Source organism: Alternaria infectoria (genome assembly GCF_024043175.1).
Source record: "Alternaria infectoria strain BMP 0036 chromosome Unknown scaffold_45, whole genome shotgun sequence".
Lineage (NCBI taxonomy): Eukaryota > Fungi > Ascomycota > Dothideomycetes > Pleosporales > Pleosporaceae > Alternaria > Alternaria infectoria.
The window spans coordinates 16,729-38,886 of NW_026250734.1; the positions used below are offsets into that span (position 1 = coordinate 16,729).

Genomic DNA, 22,158 nt, shown 5'->3' on the forward strand with positions numbered 1-22,158 from the left:
CTCTACTCTCAACCTTGGGACCACTCTAGACATCTTCACCCACTAACGCACTAATTTGATAATTTTGGTTACTTACCCAGCATGTCTTTCAAACCAGCGCTCGTCATCGTCGACGTACAGGAAGACTTCTGCCCGCCAGTAAGCACCCACCATTTGCATGGCTGCCTCCCAATTAACAAGCTTAGAACGGGGCGCTCGCAGTAACAGGTGGACGCGACATCGTCCCGACCATCAACGAGTTCCTCACATATCCTTTTGCTCTCAAAGTCGCGACGAAAGACTTCCATCCCCAAGACCACGTCTCCTTCGCCTCGAACCACTCTCCGCCGAACAACAAGCCTTTCGAATCCACCTTCACCATCAAGAACCCGAACAATCCAGACGAGACGCAGGAAACGCGGCTATGGCCAGACCACTGCGTGCAGGGCACGAAAGGCTCTGAGCTGCTGCCAGAGCTGGACGTCAGCAGGGTGGACCACATAGTCGAGAAGGGCCAGGACAAGCGCGTGGAGATGTACTCTGCGTTCGCGGATCCGTTCAAGCGCCCATCTGTGGCCAAGAGCGATCTTGCAGAGACATTGCGCAAGGCCGAAATCACCGACGTCTTTGTCGTCGGTCTCGCAGGCGACTACTGCGTCAAGTACACTGCGATTGATGCACAGAAGGAAGGCTTCAAAACATGGGTAGTCGGCGATGCGACAAGGGCAGTCGATCCGTCAGCAATGGAAGAGGTCCACAAGGAGTACGAGAAGGTTGGAGTGACGGTTATAGCCAAGGATGATGCACAGGTCCAGAGGGTCAAGGAGCAAATCCAGCGGACTCAGGACCAGGGCGCGAAGGATGCAAGCAGGGCCGGCGAGAGTGTGCTGGACTAGACGACAGTCATGAATGTCTGATAGTAATCGAATCTAAGGTTTCTTGTCAGATCTTTGGCGATGTGCACCCCTTGATAGCGACGTCATCGTCATGAATCCTTCTCGCGCCCGGTTCTCCCGGAATGCGGACGCGTAGCATTCAAGATTATCATCGCGCGACATCCGGGCCGGCCCCCACTGTATCTGGTGGCACTGTTCCTGGAATCGCAGGTCCTGGATACTCGGAAGAATAGTCGTGCTCCGAGCCGTGCCGCATGCGCGTGTCGCGTACTTCGTATGGCGGCGCTTTGGCATGTGCCGACTGCGGGGCATGGGGCAGCAGGCCTGCAGAACACAGCCTGGCGATCGCTATATTAGGTCCAGTCAGCTGGATGCTCAAAAGACTGCATGCTGTGTCGCCTGGCGCCCTGGACCCCTCACTGCACGCCCTTCCACGGTACAGTGTTGTTGATGTTTACAGTTTGCTGCTAAACAGGTCCAACGCGCGGGGTCGCTAGTTTTTGTGAAGCCCCCATCGTCATTGCTGCGACTAAGCTCACCCTCGCCGGCACCCGAAGCACCAAGACATCCTCTGCCGGTACTTCGCTGCCTGCTTCTGCCCGCCTCACCTCCACCACTTTTCCCTTTCTCTCCCTCTGCGGCCTGTACTCACCATGCCGCACCTACCTATAGTCTCCAAACACCGGCGGTCGTCGCTCACCAGTGCGTCATCTCCCGAATTCCGGCCGTACCGAAGCTGATGCAAGTTTGAATGTTTAGGTAGCCGCGGGTCTTCCATAGACGAGACACGACGACACGAGGGCGGCGACGAGACGACCAAGGAGGACGAGACCGTCATGGATTCCGAGCAGGGCAGCATGCTCTCCCACATCATATCCCAACTGCGACCCGGCGCCGACTTGAGCCGCGTCACGCTTCCTACCTTCATCCTCGAACCGCGGTCGATGCTGGAACGCATAACAAAGTGTGTAGCGCATCTAGGCTTGGCGACGGGTGCATAGGCTGACTATCAGGCAGCTTCATGGCACATCCGGAGACACTTCTCCCTATAACCAAGGTGGAAGACCCCGTACAGCGATTCGTAGCAGTGACAAAGTTCTACCTGAGTGGTTGGCACATCAAGCCCCCGTATGCATATCCGCCGTCTTCTTGCGCCCACAAGCAACAACTGATGTGACTTAGGGGAGTCAAGAAGCCGCTCAACCCCATCCTGGGTGAAATCTTCACAGGCTACTGGGACTACCCGGACGGCACCAAGGGCTACTACATCTCCGAACAGACGTCGCACCACCCGCCCAAGTCGAGCTACTTCTTCATGGCCCCGGAGCACAACATCCGCATAGACGGCACCCTCAAGCCTCGAAGCAAGTTCCTCGGCAACTCCGCGGCGAGTATGATGGAGGGCATCGCAGTTCTGCGGCTACTAAATACCGGCGAGCGATTGTAAGTCTAGCGCATGAACACCACATCTTGAGGCTCACGACAGGTAGTTTCGTCACTCAACCCAACATGTACGCGCGCGGTATCCTCTTCGGGACGATGAAGTACGAGCTTGGCGACCACGCATACATTCGCTGCCCCGAGACCGGTCTCACTGCCGATCTCGAATTCAAGACCAAGGGTTACTTCAGTGGGTCCTACAACGCTATCGGTGGCTACATCAAAGACTCCAGCGGCAAGAACCTCTACGAGCTCTCGGGTCAGTGGAACGAGGAGATGTACATCAAGGATCTGACAGTAAGGTTCTCACTCTTGCAAGGTCAGAATATGTACTGACCATCTGTAGACTGGCAAGAAGGAGCTCCTGTTCGATGCAGCACATACCAAACATACCCCACCGTCGGCTCGGCCTCTCGAGGAACAAAACGACCGAGAATCGCAAAAGCTCTGGCACGATGTGACCGAGGCTGTGAAGCGGAGAGATCAGGACGTCGCAACCGATGCCAAGGCTAAGATTGAAGACATGCAAAGACAGGAAGCTGCGAAAAGAAACAGCGAGGGCGTGGACTGGCACCCACAGCTCTTCAGACGCGTAAAGGGCGGTAGTGGCGGCAGCGAAGAGGGCGAAGAAGACCTCGACTGGATCATCAATGCTAAGATGTCAGTACCCTGCAAACTCTCCGTATGCGTTTCGTGCTAACAGGATGTAGTGATGGCAAGACGCCTGACGAGGTCGTCAAGCAGATCCTGCAGATCTACGCGATCCTCCCGGGTCAGAAGCCAGACAAACAATTCAACATCCCATCGCGAGCGAGTGAAGCGCATCTACCACAGGCACAAGGAGCTGTACAACCAGCGGAACAAGTACCCGTTGGACAGTCAGCACAGTCTACGGAAACGTTGCAGCCAGTACCGTCCGAGCCTACAAGCGTGCAGTCGCAACCAGTGACACAACACGAACAGCAGAGCGTAGGTCTTCCCAGCAACTTCGACGGAACATCGACTCATGCCCCGCCCTTCAAAAACAGCAGCATCCCCAGCAATTCTAGCAACCCACCTATGCCACCTCTCGAAAAGCCCTATTCGCAACCTAGTGCGATCTCACCCGAGAACCGTGAGGCCTTCGCCAAGGAACTGCCTCCCAGCAAACTCCTTAATTCCAACCCCGAACCAGAGCCACGAAAGGACGATCTCCTGCGGAGGACCGATAGTGAGACTCAGGAGGACGATGAGTTCCATGATGCACAATCGTGAGTTCTTTTTCCGAGCTCTCGTTGGCTCCGCTATCGATACCTACTACCGTAATCTGGTATCTTCTTTCTTTTTGTTGTCATGGGTCAAGGCTCACGATCCTATCTATAGAGTTCTCGAATTGAAAGAATCCAAGAAACGCTGCGGCGGCGGATGCTTTTCAACCTGCATCCCATCATAGAATTACCCCAATGCGGCCTTCATTTTATCCCGTGTCTCTAGCCTGGTAACGGGTTGTGGTTGGATGGATGGTGGCATCGAATGCATTTCTGGAAAGTACTAACCCATGTTGGTTTGCGCAATGAACTAGTATGTGAATGATGCAGTTTGAGCGGTGTTGCCTTGAGATGCCTAGATCATGTCCAGGGATGGCAAGGCTGCAGCCACGTTTTGGGACAAAGTGGGGTTGGTGGCGTTGCACCAAAGGTGCACGCCTAATCCGAAGACCCCATAATCCCGCCGTGCCGCCCTAGATACTCCACAAGCTTCTTTTAATAAGAGCTCGAGTTCCAACCTTCTGTTCTGATACCAGCTTGTGTTTTATTCATCTTTTATCATTCATCATGGGCTCCTTCGATTGTTACTGTATCTTATGCTCTATCTGCATGAACATTGGTGCCATCAGGATTGGATCGAGAAATGGCAAGTCTTTGCGCAAGCGAGATCGCGTGATGGATATAAGAATGGGGAGACGTACTGGGAAGAAGGTGGGACGCGGGATTGTCTACAGTGACGATGAGGACGAAGAAATGGAAGATGCGATCGACCCCGAAGCCGTTGAGAAGCAACGCATCGAACAGCAAGAACAGGAGGAAGACGATGCAGATTCGGATTACGAACCTTCCTCGGATTCTTCTTCGGACGACACGAAATCTATCGATAGCAACGACTCCGACTTACTTACGAGATCATCCGAGATTCTTGACGTCGCTCTTCGACCCCGTACCCCCGAGCCTGGGCCTGTGGAAGAACTCGATGATGGAAGTTGGTCGCAAGATCCCGAGTTGGACATTAGCGATGAGTGGGGTCTTGACAATTATGCCAGTACCGAGAACACTGAGGACAACAGTTTTGATCCTAGACTCATCGGACTCGACGACGTCAAATGGATTAATCGGGTCCGCGCACTGGCACTCAATCCCGAGCGGAAAGCCTACATATCCGGTAGAGGCCGCTACTACGACTATGGCTCTCTAGATATCGAAGGGCCTGGAAGAGATCCCAATGATCCGGGCGAAGGTTCTTTGAACATCACGAGCTACGCGAGTGGGGACGAACCACAAGCTTTTCCATTCCACGAGGCATGCTTCGACATTCTCGCAAAGAGCATAGGACTTGAGAGCAGAGATATTAATAAGCATGTGATGTTGAGAACGTTTAGCGCTCTTCTTGCAAACGAAAGACCAGTTTTGGATGTGGACTATCAGGTCTTTTCGGGCAACGAGCAATTTTGGCATAATGGAGCGGGATCGGAGTATGAAGTGTGCGATCCTTCCCCCCGACCTGCTCTCCAAGAACGTATACAAGACATCCTACCCGCCAACATTTTCGGTGGGATTCCGCAGTTGGCAAATCTAGCGCACAAGGTGCGAACGGATCCAATTGCAGTCCTCCCGTACGACCTGCTTCTCGAAATCCTTGGATATGTTGACTCCAAAGACATGCTTTCGCTCATGCAAGCTTCGCATCACGTCAACAGCGTCACTCGCGAAGCCGCATTCTGGAAACATATGGTACGCATGCGTGTATTGCCATGGTTCTACGAGTTGCGTTACTTCGTGGAGACTGCGACCACCGATGCGCTCGACTACAAAGGTCTTTTTCTCTGGGTGGATGCATCGACTCGTCCCAGGTTCGGCATCCAGGGACCCCTCATGCACATAGCAAATCGACGCCGGATCTGGGGCTGCTGCCAACCAGTAGCCTCGCTCTACAAGAAAGCAACTGGGCCGGTCGAGCCCGCTGAGCCGGCAGACTCGGACGAAGCAAAGGCGATTCTAGACAGCTCCGTATGCTTGCACATGCCCATGACCATGTATCCCCCGCCAGCTCAGACCGAGACCGTTTCGGCACAGTTTATTCACTCTTGGAATGAGATTACTCATCGTGCTTGCGTTTTGGACACCTACTGGCGCCAGATTAACAACTCCCACGACTACTTAGTGGGAATTTCCGTCACCCTGTGTGACCAAACAAGACTTTTTGGCAGCTCTGATGGATTCACTGGACTTCCGTTTCATCTTGATCGTGGGGAGTGGATCAAGGAGATCGTCTGCTGTATCGAAGATATTGTGAATCAGACCGGGCCTCATGGGAAGCCTGAGGATCCTTGGCCATCCAAGACTGCTATGATCAGCGGTATCTCTGTACGCTGGGCTCACCATCTCCGAAGAAAACTATACTAATTAGAAGTAGGTGACACTGAATAGTGGGAGAAAAAAAGGCTTGCACCAGAGTTACGCTGGTGTACGGAGGCCGTTTCAAGTGTTGGATGGCATGCATTTAGTAGGAATGACGGGTCATATTGCTCCGGTGAGTTGCCAAATGCTGCAGCCGTCTGCGCTACTCTACAGGCATCTACTGACCTCATTGCAAGAATGGAGCTATCTCACGTCTCGGTCTTCTTCAAGCATGCAGACCGGACTCAGCACCACTCGCTCAGCCGCGATACACATCCGTTCAGCAGATGGCATGGGGAAAGCTTGGATCATCGCTACCCTACGACCGTATTGGTCAAAGGTATCCTCAACAGGCTTCCGTCTGGGCGCATCCTACGATCCATTTCGAGTCCTTCCCCACTTCTACCCACCCCATACCATACGAACTCCCCGAGGATATGATGCCCAACGATGTGTTCATGTGGAACAAGAAAAACACAGGTATTGAATGCTTTCAGCCCGTTGCAACGAGTATCTCCATGCCTCACGATTCGACCGCTCTACCCAGCTCCCTCCCTGCGACCAACATATCGTCACCGTCCTACCAACTCCACACCGGTATCGATATCGTCGGCATCAACCCCGGCCCTCATGACATGTGGGGTAATCGCGGCCGCATGGTCGGCCGTCGCGGACCCATCCTATGTCAATCCCCCAAATGGGCGCACGACATGACTGAGCCTCTCCAAGAATCCCTCAAAGCCGCATGGCAAGATATGAATAAGACAGGCAGTGGTCCACACCCTTACCAACAACAAAACACCGTCACTTTCCCGCTGAATCAGGAAGACATCACTGAAGTCCATGTCGAGCAGCAGTACCGCGCTCTCAAACTTGTTACGCAGAGTGGTCGGGTTGGCTACTTTGGGGAGCCGGATATGCGCGATTGGTTCGTGAGGAAGGCGGTGGGTGGAGAGCGGATTGTGGGGATTAGTGCGTGTTTTGGGGCGTTGGGGGGTTGGAGTGAGTCGGCGAGGATGTGGAGTCATCTCAAGTTGAGTCGCGTGGGGGTGGTGTTTGAGAGGGTTGATGGGGAGGGGAGGGTGATTGGTAAGGAGGAAGAGAAGGAGATGAGGGAGAAGGGTGTGGTGTTTGAGGAGGGTAAGGTTGTTATGTGCTCAGAGTAGGAGTGTATTGGCGTGGTGCTTGAACTCCAGTATGGTGTTTTGCGCAGTGTGATGCTGAGCTAGTTCATGCATTTGGGTAAATAGTTCTTTCATAGATTTAGTAGGTACATTTCTCTGGGTCAATTCCGATTCAACATCATAACGTGTCTTTCCATATACTGCGTTCCAACGTATGACTGAATGTGCTCATCCAGCATTTCGAGATCACAACAAGGAATACAAAATACAACGTAGGAGGCGGTGACAACGCATGTATACGGCCGTCAGACGTATTTCGATATGGATGATCCTAGTAATATGCCAGGGACGAACCTCATCGCACGACAAATCCAGGCTCTTATCACAACATCTCCGGACCGGCACGGAAACAACCTACAATCTGCCAACTCCTCACCGTTCAATACAGCAAGCCAATTGAGAACGTCGCGGACCTGAAGATCAATGTTTTCGCGTCCACGATGATGCGTCGTTCCCCACGCGCGATAAGGTTTGTGCTTGAGGGTCAGTGACATCATCCCTCGCGAAAATGCCTGGGCAGCGCAGCTAAACACAGCCTACTTCTGACAAGGTTGCGCTATCCAGATCTGCCACGTTGATCCGCGCTTTCTCTTGGTACGCGTCTTGGACAAATACCGCAAAGTATATACATTGCGACTGCAGCCGGAATGAGCTCGTCGTGGTTGCCGCTCGACGACAACGACGCGATGCACGACCCGCTTGAGGAGCTGCGCAACCCGCGTCAGGCCAAAGATGACTTTTTGAAGTATTTGAAAGAGGAGGTGTTGAAGTTGAACTTTTATCGCGCGCATATGCTGTATTTCGTTGTTGTTATCGCGATCTCCTCGGTCATTGTTTACGGGCAGGGTCTTGCTGATGGACCCAAAGAATATGGAGATGCGCATGTGACTTACACCGACGCGCTGTTCTTGTGCACTAGTGCTATGACAACTACAGGTAAGTGTCTTCCCCGTCCCCTGGGTTTGTGTGAGCCGAATACTAATCGATGCAGGGCTCAATTCGGTAGACCTCGGAGATATGTCCGGCTTCCAGCAAGCGACCTTCGCCGTGCTGCTAATGATTGGCAACATACCATTTGTATCGACAGCAGTGGTACTCATCAGAAGAGCACTGTTCCGGAAGAAGATGGCAGATGTCGTCAAACATTCGCACACGATGCAAAGACTCGTGCAAGATATCGAGAACAGCCATTCGGATCAAAACGAAAGCAGCAGCAGTACCGGAAGCCTGCGCCAGCGACCGAATGCAAAACACGGCCAGACAGGAAAGAAGGCACAAGAAGAAAACGAGGAGCCGCCCCAAGCAAAGATGTATCCCAAGTCTAGAAGACGCACATATCATTACGAGACCGGTTTTGGCTTCATACCAACACCCTGGGAAATGAAGTCCGCACGCAACTTCTTCAGTCGCATTCTGGACCGCTTTTCGACAGAGTTGAAGCCCGAGAAACACGACTACGTCTCTTTCAAGCCGCATCTCGATTCCAAGGGTCGATTCCGCGAGCTTAGTGAGCAAGATCGCATGGAACTTGGGGGTGTAGAGTATCGCGCACTCCAAGCTCTGCTACTTATCCTGGTGGGCTATCAAATATTCTGGTATTTGCTTGGTATCACTTTCCTGATACCGTACGCATATCGCGACGATACCAAGAGCACACTGTATCAAGAGCAGCCAGATGCCATCAACCCAGGATGGTGGGCCTATTTTGCGACGGTGACAGAGTTCTCCAACGGTGGACTTAACGTACTCAACGCTAATTTCGTTCCCTTCAGCGGCAATGCGTATGTTCTGCTTGTGGCTGCATGTTTGGCGTTCGCTGGTCAGACGCAGTTTCCGATTTTACTCCGCATCACGATATGGATGTTGAAGAAGATACTGCCGAAAGAGTCTCGTATCAGGAACACGATGCAATTCCTTTTACAGCATCCGCGACGTTGTTTCATATATCTTTTCCCAAAGCGCGAGACAGTATACCTATTCCTCGTTCAGCTGGGCATCGATATCACTGCCTGGCTTTGCTTCGAGATATTGAACATCGGCATGCCAGATGTCGAAGCTCTTTCGACTGGCGCTAGAGTAGTAGACGGACTCTTCATGGCCAGCGGGCTACGTACCAGCGGCGCATACATCATCAACATGAGTTCGCTCGCACCTGCATGTCTGGTGGCTTATCTGGTCATCATGTACATCTCGATCTACCCTATGACGTTGGTACTGCGGAAGACGAACACGTACGAAGAGAAATCGATCGGACTGGAAGAGAATGACAGCAGTGCCGCTGGCGTAGCGTCTCATTTGCAAAAGCAGCTCGCCTACGACATCTGGTTTCAGTTCTTTGTCTTCTTCCTCATATGTATCATTGAGCGAGGTCATATTCTCAATGCATCGCCGGGATTCAGCGTCTTCTCGATATTATTCGAAGTCACATCGGCATATGGCACTGTCGGCTTGAGCCTCGGCGTACCGGGAAAGAACACCAGTCTATGCGGCGACTTTGCCAGCTTGAGCAAAGTCGTCTTAATGGCTGCTATGCTACGTGGTAGACATCGTGGACTACCTCTGGCGATCGACAGAAGCATTCTTCTACCCGGCGAAGAGTTGATGCATCGCATGGATCAAGAGTACAGCTCGAGGGGTACAGAGGACCCACAAGAAGAGGCAGAGCTGAGAGATGACATTGAATCAAGTGGCGAGCAACAAAAGAATGGTGGAAAGGGCGACCAAGATCCCGAAGACAGGAGAGGGTCGCAACCGGACAACGAGGCTGGTCAGGAAGGGGCGGGAGAGACAGTCGCAGAGTCCAACCCCTGATGAAGAAGGGCCGCAAGCACAGTGCAGCCGTGGTCCCCTCGGGAGTACTGTCGGCCAAACATCACCCCAGATAGCCACAACGATTACGTTGATACAGTCACGAGAGTCAGCTGACCCAACGACTCTACGGTCCGACACAATCCTTTGGGAGTCACGCGTTACACACGCATTAGGCGACTACACCGACGCAGGCTTTCCTATCGCCTCATGCACCACCAAACCTTCGGTCACACTTCCAGAACCCCTCACTCATGCATGTCGCGGATATGACCGAACCCACGGCTTCAGCCTGCGACGTCATCTTCCCCCCCTCAGCCATGCATACACAGATTCTATCAGCCCTACAAGGCATGCGAGCGAATCCATCGCGCGCATCCATCGCTCACACGCCACAGTTATGCGCCTCGAAACTAAGGCGCTCACAGATCCCCACCAGGTCTCAAACCCAGTTCGCATGAATACCGCCAATGCGACCCTGACCGACTCCACTGGACCGGAATCCAACGCACATCCCTGACACTTGCCGGAGCGTAGATCTGCATTAGGACTTCGGCATATGCGCTGACCGGGGACATGGAAATTGACTCGTTTGGTTCCAAGCCAGGGGGGAGTGGTGGGGATTGAGGGAGGATCTCTGGTCGATGAGATGGCGTGTTTACAGGGGGGGCCACAGGAAAGGGATCATGGAGGAAGGGTAAGGCAACAAGGCATGAATATCGGGAAATTAGCAACAGAGCACTGGTAACTTGTAGATGGCTGGGATGTCGTTTAGTTGGACGGATGGACGGGCTGTGGCGTTGTGCGTTAGGATCGGTGGGATGCGAGTCAAATGACGTTCGCGGGATGGGCGGGAGATGCGCAGGGCTGACATGGGGTCGAGCGTCAGACCAGCAGCAACAAGAATAGGAACACGGGATGCCGATTTTTCTTCTCTCTCGCAAACCCGTCGCATCTCTTAGTAAGACGGTTGTGATTTGGAATTCTCAATGGTCCTACTCCGGTCTATGACGAGGCTGTCTATATGCACATCGCCAAAGACGACACACGCGTGTATTGCATGCACCCCTGCTTACGTGTGCGGAAACCCACCAACACCACGTCAACTTCCCACTCTGCCGTTTCGCACTCCGAGCACGTCGTGTGCGAACATCGTCAAAGCGAAATCGCCATCTACACGCACACACACGATCTTGACAGGTGCACCGTTACCAAACCGTTGTGCCGCGCAAAGAGCAACTAGTGCGGTCCCAAACGTTTCACCTACCAAACACGCGACGAGTCAGGCTTCACCGCACCCACCGGTACCAGTACGGCAGCGACAACGGCAGCGGCAAAGAAGGAAATCATCCGACGATTACAACGGTATGCTAGTTGGGAAAAGACAGATAGTTCAGATGGCGCGTTCGCGTTCGCTTGGTAAGTTCCGTGGTGTGGTGTTCTGTGCCTTGGAACTTCGGCACCGTTCGTTGTCATGGGCGGGCCTTGGAAGCAAGGCTGCCGCTGTCAGATTAGTTATTTGGACGAGGAATCAGCTCATGAGCGGGTAAATGTGAGTAAGAGGTTGATTGTGCGCAAGGTCGAGGGTGCTCGAGTGCGAAGATGGAAGTGGTTACGCTGTCGTTGATGCCGTGGACCAACTCGAAATTTTGCGAAAATCTTCATCTTTCCAAGACTCAGGTGTCTTAACATGCCTTTGATATGATATCAGTAATACTACGGACAGGAGGAAGTTCACAAAAGGTAAAGGAGAGGAAGTCGTGTTTGACATGCTCGCTTAACCGCCTGTATTAGGCACATATCAGGCGTAAGCGAAATGCCAGGAACATGTGGTCGTCAAGGGTATGCTCGTTGAAAGTCCATACCATGATGAAGTGACTTGAGCAATGTGAACTAGTAATGTGGATATTCTTCTGTATTGACTACCGCTACCATCTACCGCGTAGAGCAATGCCGCAAAACTCTTCAAAAAGTGAAGCGCCCAGATACCCGTTGATGCTATGCGCCAAGACCAAAATTCCAAATGCTGAACGCCTGAGTAAAAGATCCGAAACATCAAGTGTCTCATATGCCATGCTAAACCATACCGCTCTTGACATATACCACCGAGGACGTTAAGACAGTAATATGAAGAAAAAGGGTTGATTGAATAGCGAATTAACGAAAGTAGAGAAGAGGAGAAAAGAGTCATTTGCCAATGCCATAACCGCATTCCCATGCCTAATGCCACGACCCAGGAAGTGATCTAACAAGTACAGGAATGTGAAGATGATTGACATTTATTTCCTATCGTCGTTGAGGAGGCTGGCGATGGGCATGTTGTCCCTGGGCGCGGAGCTCCACGTACCAGCCCTTGGGCGGCCAGAGGAAGGGACAGGCATGGGCAGAACGTAAGGCATGCGCTCTGGGGCTGAAACGGCGCTAATGTTCATGGGGTTCATCGGGCTGTAGTGCTTGGCTGGCTCGCTGTGGGCGGGCGAGATGTAGCTCGGGAAGGGAGAGGGCTTGAACATGGGGTTGTGCATGATGCTACCATCGGGCGAGGCGTCCGGAGTAGGAGGGCGGACAGCGTTGGAACCGTTGCGCCAGATCTCCTCGAGCTGGGCGGGGGAAACATCCGCACCGTAGTCGGCAGCGACGGTAGCCCAGAACTGTTGGCGGCGGGCTTCGTAGATGGAGCGGAGACGGTCAGTGTCAACGATCTTGGGCTGGTGGGCCACTTCGGTGTTGATACGGAGACCGTTGTAAGGCTCTGGGGATCCACGGGGAGTAAGGGTGCGGGGCTTGGGAAGGAGGATCTTGTGCTGGGAGCGGCCGGGAGAGGTGGTGATGGAGTTGGCGCGGACATGGGGACTGCCAGTGTAGCTCATGGGCGAGCTGTGGCGGGACGATTGAGAGTACGCGTCCTGATCCATAGTCATGGAGTAGACCGGAGCAGTACCGGAAGAGCTGCAAGAGGCGTTGGAAGAGACCGAGTTGTTGCGCTTGCGGCGGTGGCTACCGTGCGAGAGCTGATGGTAGTGCAGGCGGCATGCAAGCTCGGTCTTCTTGAGGTGAGCTGCAATGTGCTTGTAAGGCATCTTTTGCATGCGGGTCTGAAGAAGGTAGTTCTCCTAGATATTGTAAGTATATGGTGGATGGTGATGAGTGCAACTGGTCAACATACCTCTTCTTCGGACCAAGACCTGTTACCACCGGCTGACATCTTCCTAGCGCGGAGGCTGGAAGGGTCAGGAGACTGAGAGTTCATCTCAGGAAGAGGGGAGAGAATCTGGGGCTGGTGGTGAAGCATGTTGTAATCGTTGTGTTGCTGAGCTGATAGTATGTTGATGTTGATGTTGCTGATTGGAGTACTTGGCGTAGAAGAAGTCGTTGATTCGTGTCCACTAGGGATGTCTGTTCGTCGTGATCGAGGCTGGCTCTGAAAAGAAAGTATTACACGGTGTGTCGGTAAAAAAGTAATTGCTCAGCAATGTTGGTAAAGTTGATTAAGTGAATGTAGTGCAGCCCAAACCAGTGGGAAGTAAAAGAGAGTATTACAAGGCTGCTAAAAAACAAAAGACAGATGCCGATTGAACAGATGCGGTTGAAGCCTCGAAACTTGGGGCACTCGGGCAGTTATAGAGTTTGGACAGAGGTCAAGAAACGGGTCGGTCAGTGGTCACAGACCAGGTCGATTAGCAGTGGCAGTTTCTGAGATTGGCAACGTTTTCAAACCGTCGCTTCTGCAACTCGATTCCTGATCGGCATCATGGGGCAAAGACGGTGTTCGCAGCCAAAATGTTTAGAAGAACCTTGACACGAGACATGTTAAGCCGGAAGTGGAACGGACATGAAGACGCATACGAAATCGCTGCCTGGGGCTCTGAAGATCTAGAGCGGGATGCATAAGGTCCTCAGCCTCATCGGGACCCACGGGGGCAGTTTCAAAACCGCGCGCGTCGGACTTGGTGCAGTTTTGACGGAGCGCGAGGTTTGACAATGTTTGGAAAGCTGGAAACAAGCAGCGACCAGTGCCGAAGCGACGGCGGGCGCTAACGCAGAACGTGCTGTGACAGGCTGCGGGGGGGACTGTGCGCCGGCGGTCGCCCATTGCAGAGACAAACAACATTGGCAACGAGCTTTGAAGCACTTCTCAACGACGATGCCTCAGACACTTTGCTACGAATCTGCTCCATGTGAATAGGGCCGAGCAGACGGTGAGTGGAGATGATTCGCAACACACAAGAGTGCAGATGACGACGCTGTGAGACAGGCGAAACGAGTACGTTCGGATGGGTCGTGTTCCGCCTACAGCATCAACACGTCAGGCAACTCGTAAGGCCGAAGCGCTTGGCAGGCCATGTGTGCTGCTATAGGTCGTAAGTGGTAAGGCTGTGGCAAAGCGGTTCTGATCAAACGCTTGTGGCTTGTAGTGATACTGGCGCTGCGTCAGGCGGCTGGAGAAAGAGCTTGGCTTGAATGCGGAGCGGAGCCTGGTTGAAAAGGCATCCAGGCCCACGGCGAGCAAAGTACTCAGGACGGTCCGGCAGCAGCATATCGATTACCTCACTCCTCTTCCCCGCGCCCAGCGGTGTTGCTGATGAGCGCAAGAGGTCCTTGTTTGGTACCATCGTTGCAAGCCGCTGCTGCAGTGGCCGTGTGGAGAAGACAGGGATGGCTCGCACTCGGCGACGACTGAGGCCGGGCTAAATAGCAGCACAATCTCTGTGGTGGTGAGGGCGCCATTGGCGGCCAAGCGGCAGGTCGTGAGATAGATTGTCGAGCAGAGCAGCCGTCTGACGTGGTCGTGTTTGTGCGACTCTCGCCATGGCGACTTCCCGCTGTGTTGTTGACCGATGATGAGGTTGGAAGGCACGAGCACCACTCGAGGAAAGAGCGGCCGGTCCATGCACGCTGCCCCGCTCCAGCTGCCAGCAACTCCGTCACCACTACGGCACGCCATCTGGCCTGGTAGCGACTCCACGGTGACCTGATCTGGAGTCACTCTACTCGACCCGGCATGGGAATCGCCATGACACTCATGACAACATGCGCTTGTCGCTCCCACTACTCCGCCAGCGCCGTGGCTGTCTGTATACACAGTCATCATGTCGCGACACCCGATCGGGGGCGCTCCGCATCACTCGCATGAGCTGGACACGCATGGAGCAGTCACGCGCTGCGCACTCTACCTCCGCTGCCCTCTAAGCACTCATCGCGCTGTCCCCGTAACCTCAAAGCCACCTGTTCATCAGAGCCGGGCCCTAGAGCCTGTTACCCCGCTTCTTGTCTGCAGCGCGTCCCCGCGTATCTATACCTCGACCACCACCTTCACTTCACTAGCGGGCAAGTACTAGTACTTGCCCTCCCCATCTTGGGCGCCGACCCCCGCTAGCATTCGGCCACTTAACCTCACAGCGTCGCCCTCGTCCTCCACCATGATGCCTATGCCTTCCTCCCATTCGCCCGTCTGCTGCCAACCTGACCCTCTTTGTATCCCTTGTACTTGATCAGCGCTCGCACCGACAGGCCATCTGCTTCCTTGGATATCATGATGATCTACTGCCTCCAGTCTGGCCGTCGTACCCTCTGAAAGTGGTCCTGAAGCTGTAATATACGAGCATGACACTACACTCTATAGGCGCATCCTGCTCTCCCCAGTGAAGCTGTCTCGTGCTGCCGCCTGCCTGGCTTAGGTCTTATCGCCCCGTCTGCCGCCATGTCGTGAGTCTTTCCACTATATCCGTCTCGTCTTGTCCCCATTCTGCGACTCTGAGATACTTTCCCTACTCGACTCGGTACCTTGCCGCGCGCGCTGACGTTGTGGCCCCCGACAGCTCCTCGCCCTCCACCAAGCGTAGCCTGAAACCGTCGCCCATTGCAGCGAACCCCCAACCGAGCGTTCAGTACTCTGGACCGCCAGAGCTGCCCAGTTTACAGCCAGCGGCGTCATTCACCACGGCGAATCCAGAGGCTCACACTGGCGCTCAACCGCCACTGCCATCTCCTACGAGCCGAAAGCGCAAATCTGTAACCCTCGGACAGTCCCAGGAACAGATGGCAGGTACTGCAGATAGTGCAGAGGCGCAAGCGAGTAGTGCTGTGTTGCCACCCACGGCTGATGTCGATGCTGCACAGGAGCCCAAGACCAAGAAGAGTCGGACAAATACGCCTTGGACGCCAGCTGAGGAATTGAGATTGAAACAAATGAGAGATGCTGGAAACAGCTGGAGCGAGATCGCAAAGGTGAGCAGGGCGCTTGCCGGATCAGACAACTGCCGTGTTCCCGGAGAACAGTTAGCTGACTTGGCCTTTGGTAGACGTTCCCGCAGCGGACAGAAGGGAGTGTAAAGAAACATTGGTACAAGGTGGGCATGCGACCAGTACTGTTCCACTGCGGACCCTCTAACTGACCTTCAAGGACATGCACTATGCCGAGTTCGCTGAGGACGAAGTGAGTTAGAGGCTATATCTCCGTCCCTCTGAGAGTGTGCTGATGAGTAAGAAGAGCGCCGCGCTGCTTGCCGCCATCAAAGAATACGATGCCAACAAATGGAAGGTCATCGGTCAGAAGGTTGGCAAGCCTGCAAAAGTATGTCTTGATCGTCTCTGAACGTAGTCTTCGCGTGCATGAGCTTGTACTGACGTGCACCAGGCATGCGAGCAGTACGCAAAGGAGAATTTTGGCGGCAAGTACTGAACGACACTCATGATCACAGTCTGCATCTTTCCGGAATTAGTGCGGTGGGGCCCGCTTATGATACCAGCTTTCCTATCTTGATCGAGCATCGCATGCGCAAAAGTGCTGTGGGCATCCGTTCGTCCTTCTTGGTGTTTCCGGACGTGGTTCTCGGCAGCGGAGTACACAAGGCATTAGTCGCCTTCTCTTTCCAAAAGATGCTTAGCAGTTTTCGGCAACGCTGACCAATGTTATTGTGTTTCTCCGCGGTCATCCTTTCGCTTCGGGATTTGGTTGTAGTCCTGAGGGAGCTTCCATCCTGGATATAATGTCGAATGTCTTTACTTAGCAATAGTCGGCAATGTATCCATGCCATAACGGATTGTCGCATGTGGGGAGCATCTCAAATCTTGCGTGTCGAAGCGGCGATTGGCCGATCTTGCTTGTGTTATCGTTTCACGTCAACGAACAGTTGGGAGAGTTGGTTTCGGCAGCCTGCAGCGGTTCGTTGAATGTTTCAACCCCTCGCCACACCACACCTCAACGTTCCGCCTCACCTACTGCCGCACGCAGATCGGCAGAATCCGCCTGGCTATTTGTAGCACACATAGACGACGCGCCTTTGCCGTCAGTGTAGCAATCATGGCGCAGAGGACGATCGTTGTTTTCTTTTTCGTGCGATCAACGGTGTCGTTGGGGCGATCTCAGTCGCGACGCCCACGTGTAACGGCATGAGTTACCCATAGTCCCAGACGAACGCTCCGGCTATGCTACCGAACCATATCAACGGGCGCGCGATGTGGTCGCGACGCGCTTGCACGAAGCCGTGCCGTAACGTCGACAGTAGATTGCGCGTCGGGGGAACTTGGTCGCCCACAATGCGCCGCAACGCGCTTCTACTCACCGTGTACATGCGCTGCACGCGCTCCGCTCACGACGCAGGCCAGATGACATGGCGGCGTGGCCGCGGTGAAGGGCGCGGTCTGTTGGACGGAGCGTGGTGAGGGCTGCATCGTGCAGTTCCGCGAGCCTATAGTTCGCAATGGCGTGCATCAGCCTAAATGGATAATGCGCCGTTGGTCGAGTACTTGAAGATTGGCAGACTATCGCTAGGCCTGAAAGTCGTACATGGCGACGGCGGTGAGGTCATAGCGAGGGCTGCAGATGCAGGGAGATCCCAGCCTCCAGCCGGGGAGCGCGTCTGTCGTGAAGTCGTCACGTGAGAGCGGCTGGTGGTGAGGGCGCGCCAGGAGGACGCGGTTGCCTCTTCGGCGAGCGCATCCGTCGTGGCGTACATAGGGCGACCGTGTAGGCAGCGGCACGACGCACTGGACTCGCGATGCCTCATCTCGCCCATGCAGTCGAGAGATGACCTGTATGCGAGGCTTGCGGGCCAGAAGATCGCGGCCGGCTGCGATTCGACGTCGACGCTAAAATCGGGAACTCGCTACTCAGGCGAGCCCGCTGTCGTCCTCGCTTGCTCCTTCTCCCCACAACGCCTCACGCAGTCGCCCTCCTCAAACACCTGGCTGCTGTCTCAGGTATACTTTTTAATTGCCACCAGCACTCAGTACACCCGCTGCGTCTGCAGCAGGCCGAAGTGCGTCATCCAATGCGGGCGTCGGGATATTTCTGTGGCTGGTAGATCCCAACTCATGGGGGGTGACGAAGCGCATATAGGGCAGGGTCTGACTCTATACCTTGAAACGGCCCACGCATGAGCCAATCTGAGGCCGTCATGCCTATGCGTTAGAGAACCATGACCGAGAGCCCTGCCATCGCTCGGTCCCACTGCTTACAGGCGGGTGCTACGGCTGCGTAAATGCCGGCATCGACAGCTGTCCTGCCCTGATCCGAGTACCGCTTCTTCGCCAGCACCATCATGCTCCATGGGGCCCTGAGCCCGGGTAAGGCTCTTCCAGGCATGAAGTGCCGTCGACTGAGGCACCGGGCGTGTATGCCATTGAGATGCCATGAAAAAATGCCATCATTGTCACAGCACCCCTCTGCCAGGCCGTTTGGAAGCACTCGCCTCCGAGCATGACCCGAGCACCTCTCCCGCGCTCCTGGCTCCGTGTCTGGTAGACTGTGTCTCATCAATCTGGCAGACGGCGCTCGCTCGTGGCGCTGCCTCTTCGGGGAATCGCCTCGAGCCCCTGCCGTCTTGCTAGCCGGTTCAGAACGTCTTCAATGCACATCTCCTGGCCACCACGCTGCGCCAGGATCCCTCCTGCAGCGCCTGCAACGGCGTTGGAGATCTTTCTGGCGGCATTCTAGAAATAAACGACGATGGCATGGACCGCGCACGCCCCGGGCCCCACCGACCCTCGCAAGCCGGGCACAGTACCTCATGCCCATCTCATTTTGCATCAGCAGCCACTCACGACCCACGTCTGGCAGCATTGTACTCGTCCAGATCGCATGCCGGGGGACCCCTCCTTGTCATTGATCACCGCATTATGCTTGACGTAGAATCAGTTCCTGGGCCTTCCCTACTAAGCTCATTTGGTGCTCCTCAGGAACAGAGCGTCTCGTGGGGACGACCCATTGCTGTACATGCTTGGATCCTGTGTCCGTGTGGCAATCGCACAAGACGGACCGGGCTTTTGAAGGGACCTACTGCCCGAGATTTTTAATGCCTTCTCCCATCAGGCAGGAATCTTATATTCCACGAGCATCCCCAGCCATACGTACTTTTCGTTTGTTCCCTACAAGGCTACAACCTATATTCGACAACCCAGACGCTTAACACACGCGATAAGACCTCGACCGATGGCGCGTTCCCCTAGGCCTTTCTTGCTCCAACATTTGTCAATATAACAAAATTCGAAATACCCAAACGCGTGCGATACAGCCATCGCAACTCCGGACACCAACTCAAACCAGGCATCCTTTTTCTGGCTCAGGTCTCACTGCGGCGGCCTGCCAGAGCAACCTAGCTCTGGTAGTCTCCATGCGTGATCGCAACACTGGCGAGTCCCTATCGAGGCCCTTTCCTCGACTACAGCGTACCAGGCGATGCCGGGGAAGAACATCACATACCGACCTCAAACGTCGAACATCAAAATGTCCTCCATTCCCATACCGGATTGCCTCCGGGATACCACCCTCACTCCTTCCTGCAGCCACACCAGTCTCAAACGCTGCAACATGCCGGCGCCGGCCACCACCCTACCTACACAGACATCGACACACATTCATTACATCAACCCCATCTTCTGCGCCATCACTCCATGTCGCAACACTCGCCATCTTCCTACAACGTGGGCTACCCACCGCCGCCCCAGCAGACCGCCGGACGCAAGCGCAGCCACCAGGACGACTTGCAGCACGAACTGCCTCCGAGCTTAGAGCAGCAGCTCAATCCCTACGCACAAGCAACGGGAAGCGTCTCACTACAACACGCGACCCAGGGTTACTCCCTTCAACAGTATCCGCCGCCCGCTCCACAGTCCTCTTTACCTCCCACACATCACCACCATCTGCCAAATACTCATCGCAGTAAGAGACATCACCCGATGGAGGGCCAACCTCCCTCTCCCGCTCAACACCATGGCCCTCCTAGCGTAGTCGGTCAAGAAGGGATGCCCCCGCCAGCGCAACGACCCCGCGGCCCAAAGCTCAAGTTCACGCCCGAGGACGACCAGTTACTCGTCGACCTCAAAGAGAAGAAAAACCTCACATGGAAGCAAATCGCCGACTTCTTCCCTGGCCGCAGTTCTGGCACACTCCAAGTACGGTATTGCACGAAGCTCAAAGCAAAGACCACTGTCTGGACGGATGATATGGTAAGTCGCAACCCTAGTCATGAAACGCGCGACGTCGTGCATCGCATCCACAATCTCCGACATGCTAACCATAACCGGCAATACAGGTGGTAAAGCTTCGCAACGCCATGCAGGAGTACGAGAACGACCGATGGCGCATCATTTCCTCGAAGGTTGGCAGTGGCTTCTCGCCCGCCGCGTGCAAGGACAAGGCCGAGGCACTTGAGGCTGTGGAGTTGGCTGCGCAGGAAGAGGAGGAGGAAGAATCACAACATCGACAACATCAACACCAGGGTGCCTACTCTTCGTCTCAGATGGCAGCTGGTCCCAGCGATCCCGGCGCAAGTTACCAATGACTGGCCGACTCTAACTGCGATGGGCTGGCTGGCCAGTTCGAGGGCTTGCGTGCATGGTGAGAACAAAAATATGAACAGCAAGCATGCGCGTATGCGGAAGGGGGGCAGTGTTGCGGGGTTTGTGCTGGACACAAACCTGCCTCTCTGTGGTCGATTTCGGCATTTGCAATACTCTTCTGGGGCATACACCAGCCTCCTAATCACTAAACACATTTCCTTTACGACGTACCACGATTTGGGCCAACGGTATACCCTTCCTCTTCCAATACACACTCCTTTACAAATTACCTGCATACTTTGGATACTACGAACGATTATTCCTTCGACGCGCGACACATTCCAAGCGAGTCCAGCATTGCGGTGGCGTTGGGAAAGAGACGGCTCGGGCTGGTATCACATCATCCAGGGAGCTGTTGGAGGTTTGAGTTGACATGGACGGCATTGAGAAAGAGTCGGCCAGCGTTCCGGATACACAACAAGGGTGTAGGGAGTGAAAGAGAAGGAAACGATACCCAGGCAGAGTCGGAAGGGGCGCATTCTCATTGGTCTTTGTTTTACTCGTCACTACATCTTTTCCTTTGTACATCACTGGCGGTATCGTCATATGCTTTTGCTTATTTACATCCACGCATTGCATCTATTCTCTTCTATACATAATCGTTGCTTCTTGACGCGCGACACAATCTTGCCAGATATCTCCTTCACACTCTGCATGTCTTACTAGACCACGGTCTTCGAGCCAACAACTGCATTTTGCGCTTGGTTCTCAGAATACCCATTTGTAATCTGTGGCCCTCATTCATCTCCTACGTCTATCTCTGAAGGCATGACACCCGTCATCTAATGTCAAATACCTGTACCCGGGTCTTCCATCGCAACTTCGATACGCGATATGCGATCGCATGTAAATCATAACCCGCACTTGATATCAATAATTTGGAATGCTATTATGCGCATCATGTTCGCTGATGACCGTGTGTCAATGCCGGGGTTGTGGCTTGTGTCTCAACCACAACTATGGGTTTCAGATCAAGCAGTTTGAGATGCGCATCTGAGACGAATATGGCCGCGAAGATGAGATCAGATGCTTAAGCTTCACGTTACATGTCGAGATTATCATGAGATCTGGATGCGCATGGCATGATGCTTTACAGGTGGTGGTGGTGTCATCGGAGTTGCGGCCGGTCGCGAATGCAACAAGTCAAACTTCATGCTGGTATAGTACTTGCATCATGCGAGTGAGAGCTACAACTACAAGCTTGAAAGAATTCAATTCCAAATCATTGCGCTGACACTCATTTCGCAACCTGATCAGAGTGTATTCAAGCAAGCAGTCCATCCCTATCCAAACGCGATGCCTCAAGACCCAGCTCAGTGCCTAGTCCACAACCAACACCACCACGTCCCCAACTACCGT

At 54.0% G+C, this 22,158-nt stretch overlaps 7 protein-coding genes across 7 annotated transcripts; 6 read left to right on the forward strand and 1 right to left on the reverse strand.

The window, feature by feature from the left end:
• Nucleotides 1-81: 81 nt before the first annotated feature.
• On the forward strand, nucleotides 82-875 carry J4E92_010860 (uncharacterized protein; the record flags this gene model as incomplete). Its single annotated transcript, XM_051502194.1, has 2 exons — nucleotides 82-138; nucleotides 186-875. The coding sequence occupies 2 exons, from the start codon at nucleotides 82-84 to the stop codon at nucleotides 873-875; spliced, it is 747 nt and encodes a 248-aa protein (XP_051347573.1).
• An 836-nt stretch (nucleotides 876-1,711) lies between these two features.
• Nucleotides 1,712-3,569, forward strand: J4E92_010861 (uncharacterized protein; the record flags this gene model as incomplete). The annotated part of the gene is made up of 6 exons (XM_051502195.1): nucleotides 1,712-1,839; nucleotides 1,893-2,003; nucleotides 2,058-2,318; nucleotides 2,366-2,612; nucleotides 2,662-2,975; nucleotides 3,026-3,569. 6 exons carry the CDS (start codon nucleotides 1,712-1,714, stop codon nucleotides 3,567-3,569), a joined length of 1,605 nt encoding a protein of 534 aa, XP_051347574.1.
• Nucleotides 3,570-4,129: 560 nt separating this feature from the next.
• Nucleotides 4,130-7,131, forward strand: J4E92_010862 (uncharacterized protein; the record flags this gene model as incomplete). Its single annotated transcript, XM_051502196.1, has 2 exons — nucleotides 4,130-5,932; nucleotides 6,229-7,131. The coding sequence occupies 2 exons, from the start codon at nucleotides 4,130-4,132 to the stop codon at nucleotides 7,129-7,131; spliced, it is 2,706 nt and encodes a 901-aa protein (XP_051347575.1).
• Nucleotides 7,132-7,835: 704 nt separating this feature from the next.
• Nucleotides 7,836-9,960, forward strand: J4E92_010863 (uncharacterized protein; the record flags this gene model as incomplete). Its single annotated transcript, XM_051502197.1, has 2 exons — nucleotides 7,836-8,085; nucleotides 8,141-9,960. The coding sequence occupies 2 exons, from the start codon at nucleotides 7,836-7,838 to the stop codon at nucleotides 9,958-9,960; spliced, it is 2,070 nt and encodes a 689-aa protein (XP_051347576.1).
• Nucleotides 9,961-12,236: 2,276 nt separating this feature from the next.
• Nucleotides 12,237-13,249, reverse strand: J4E92_010864 (uncharacterized protein; the record flags this gene model as incomplete). Its single annotated transcript, XM_051502198.1, has 2 exons — nucleotides 12,237-13,070; nucleotides 13,124-13,249. 2 exons carry the CDS (start codon nucleotides 13,247-13,249, stop codon nucleotides 12,237-12,239), a joined length of 960 nt encoding a protein of 319 aa, XP_051347577.1.
• Nucleotides 13,250-15,658: 2,409 nt separating this feature from the next.
• On the forward strand, nucleotides 15,659-16,639 carry J4E92_010865 (uncharacterized protein; the record flags this gene model as incomplete). Its single annotated transcript, XM_051502199.1, has 5 exons — nucleotides 15,659-15,663; nucleotides 15,777-16,185; nucleotides 16,361-16,393; nucleotides 16,445-16,531; nucleotides 16,595-16,639. The coding sequence occupies 5 exons, from the start codon at nucleotides 15,659-15,661 to the stop codon at nucleotides 16,637-16,639; spliced, it is 579 nt and encodes a 192-aa protein (XP_051347578.1).
• A 3,497-nt stretch (nucleotides 16,640-20,136) lies between these two features.
• On the forward strand, nucleotides 20,137-20,741 carry J4E92_010866 (uncharacterized protein; the record flags this gene model as incomplete). Its single annotated transcript, XM_051502200.1, has 2 exons — nucleotides 20,137-20,406; nucleotides 20,493-20,741. The coding sequence occupies 2 exons, from the start codon at nucleotides 20,137-20,139 to the stop codon at nucleotides 20,739-20,741; spliced, it is 519 nt and encodes a 172-aa protein (XP_051347579.1).
• Between the last annotated feature and the right edge of the window lie 1,417 nt (nucleotides 20,742-22,158).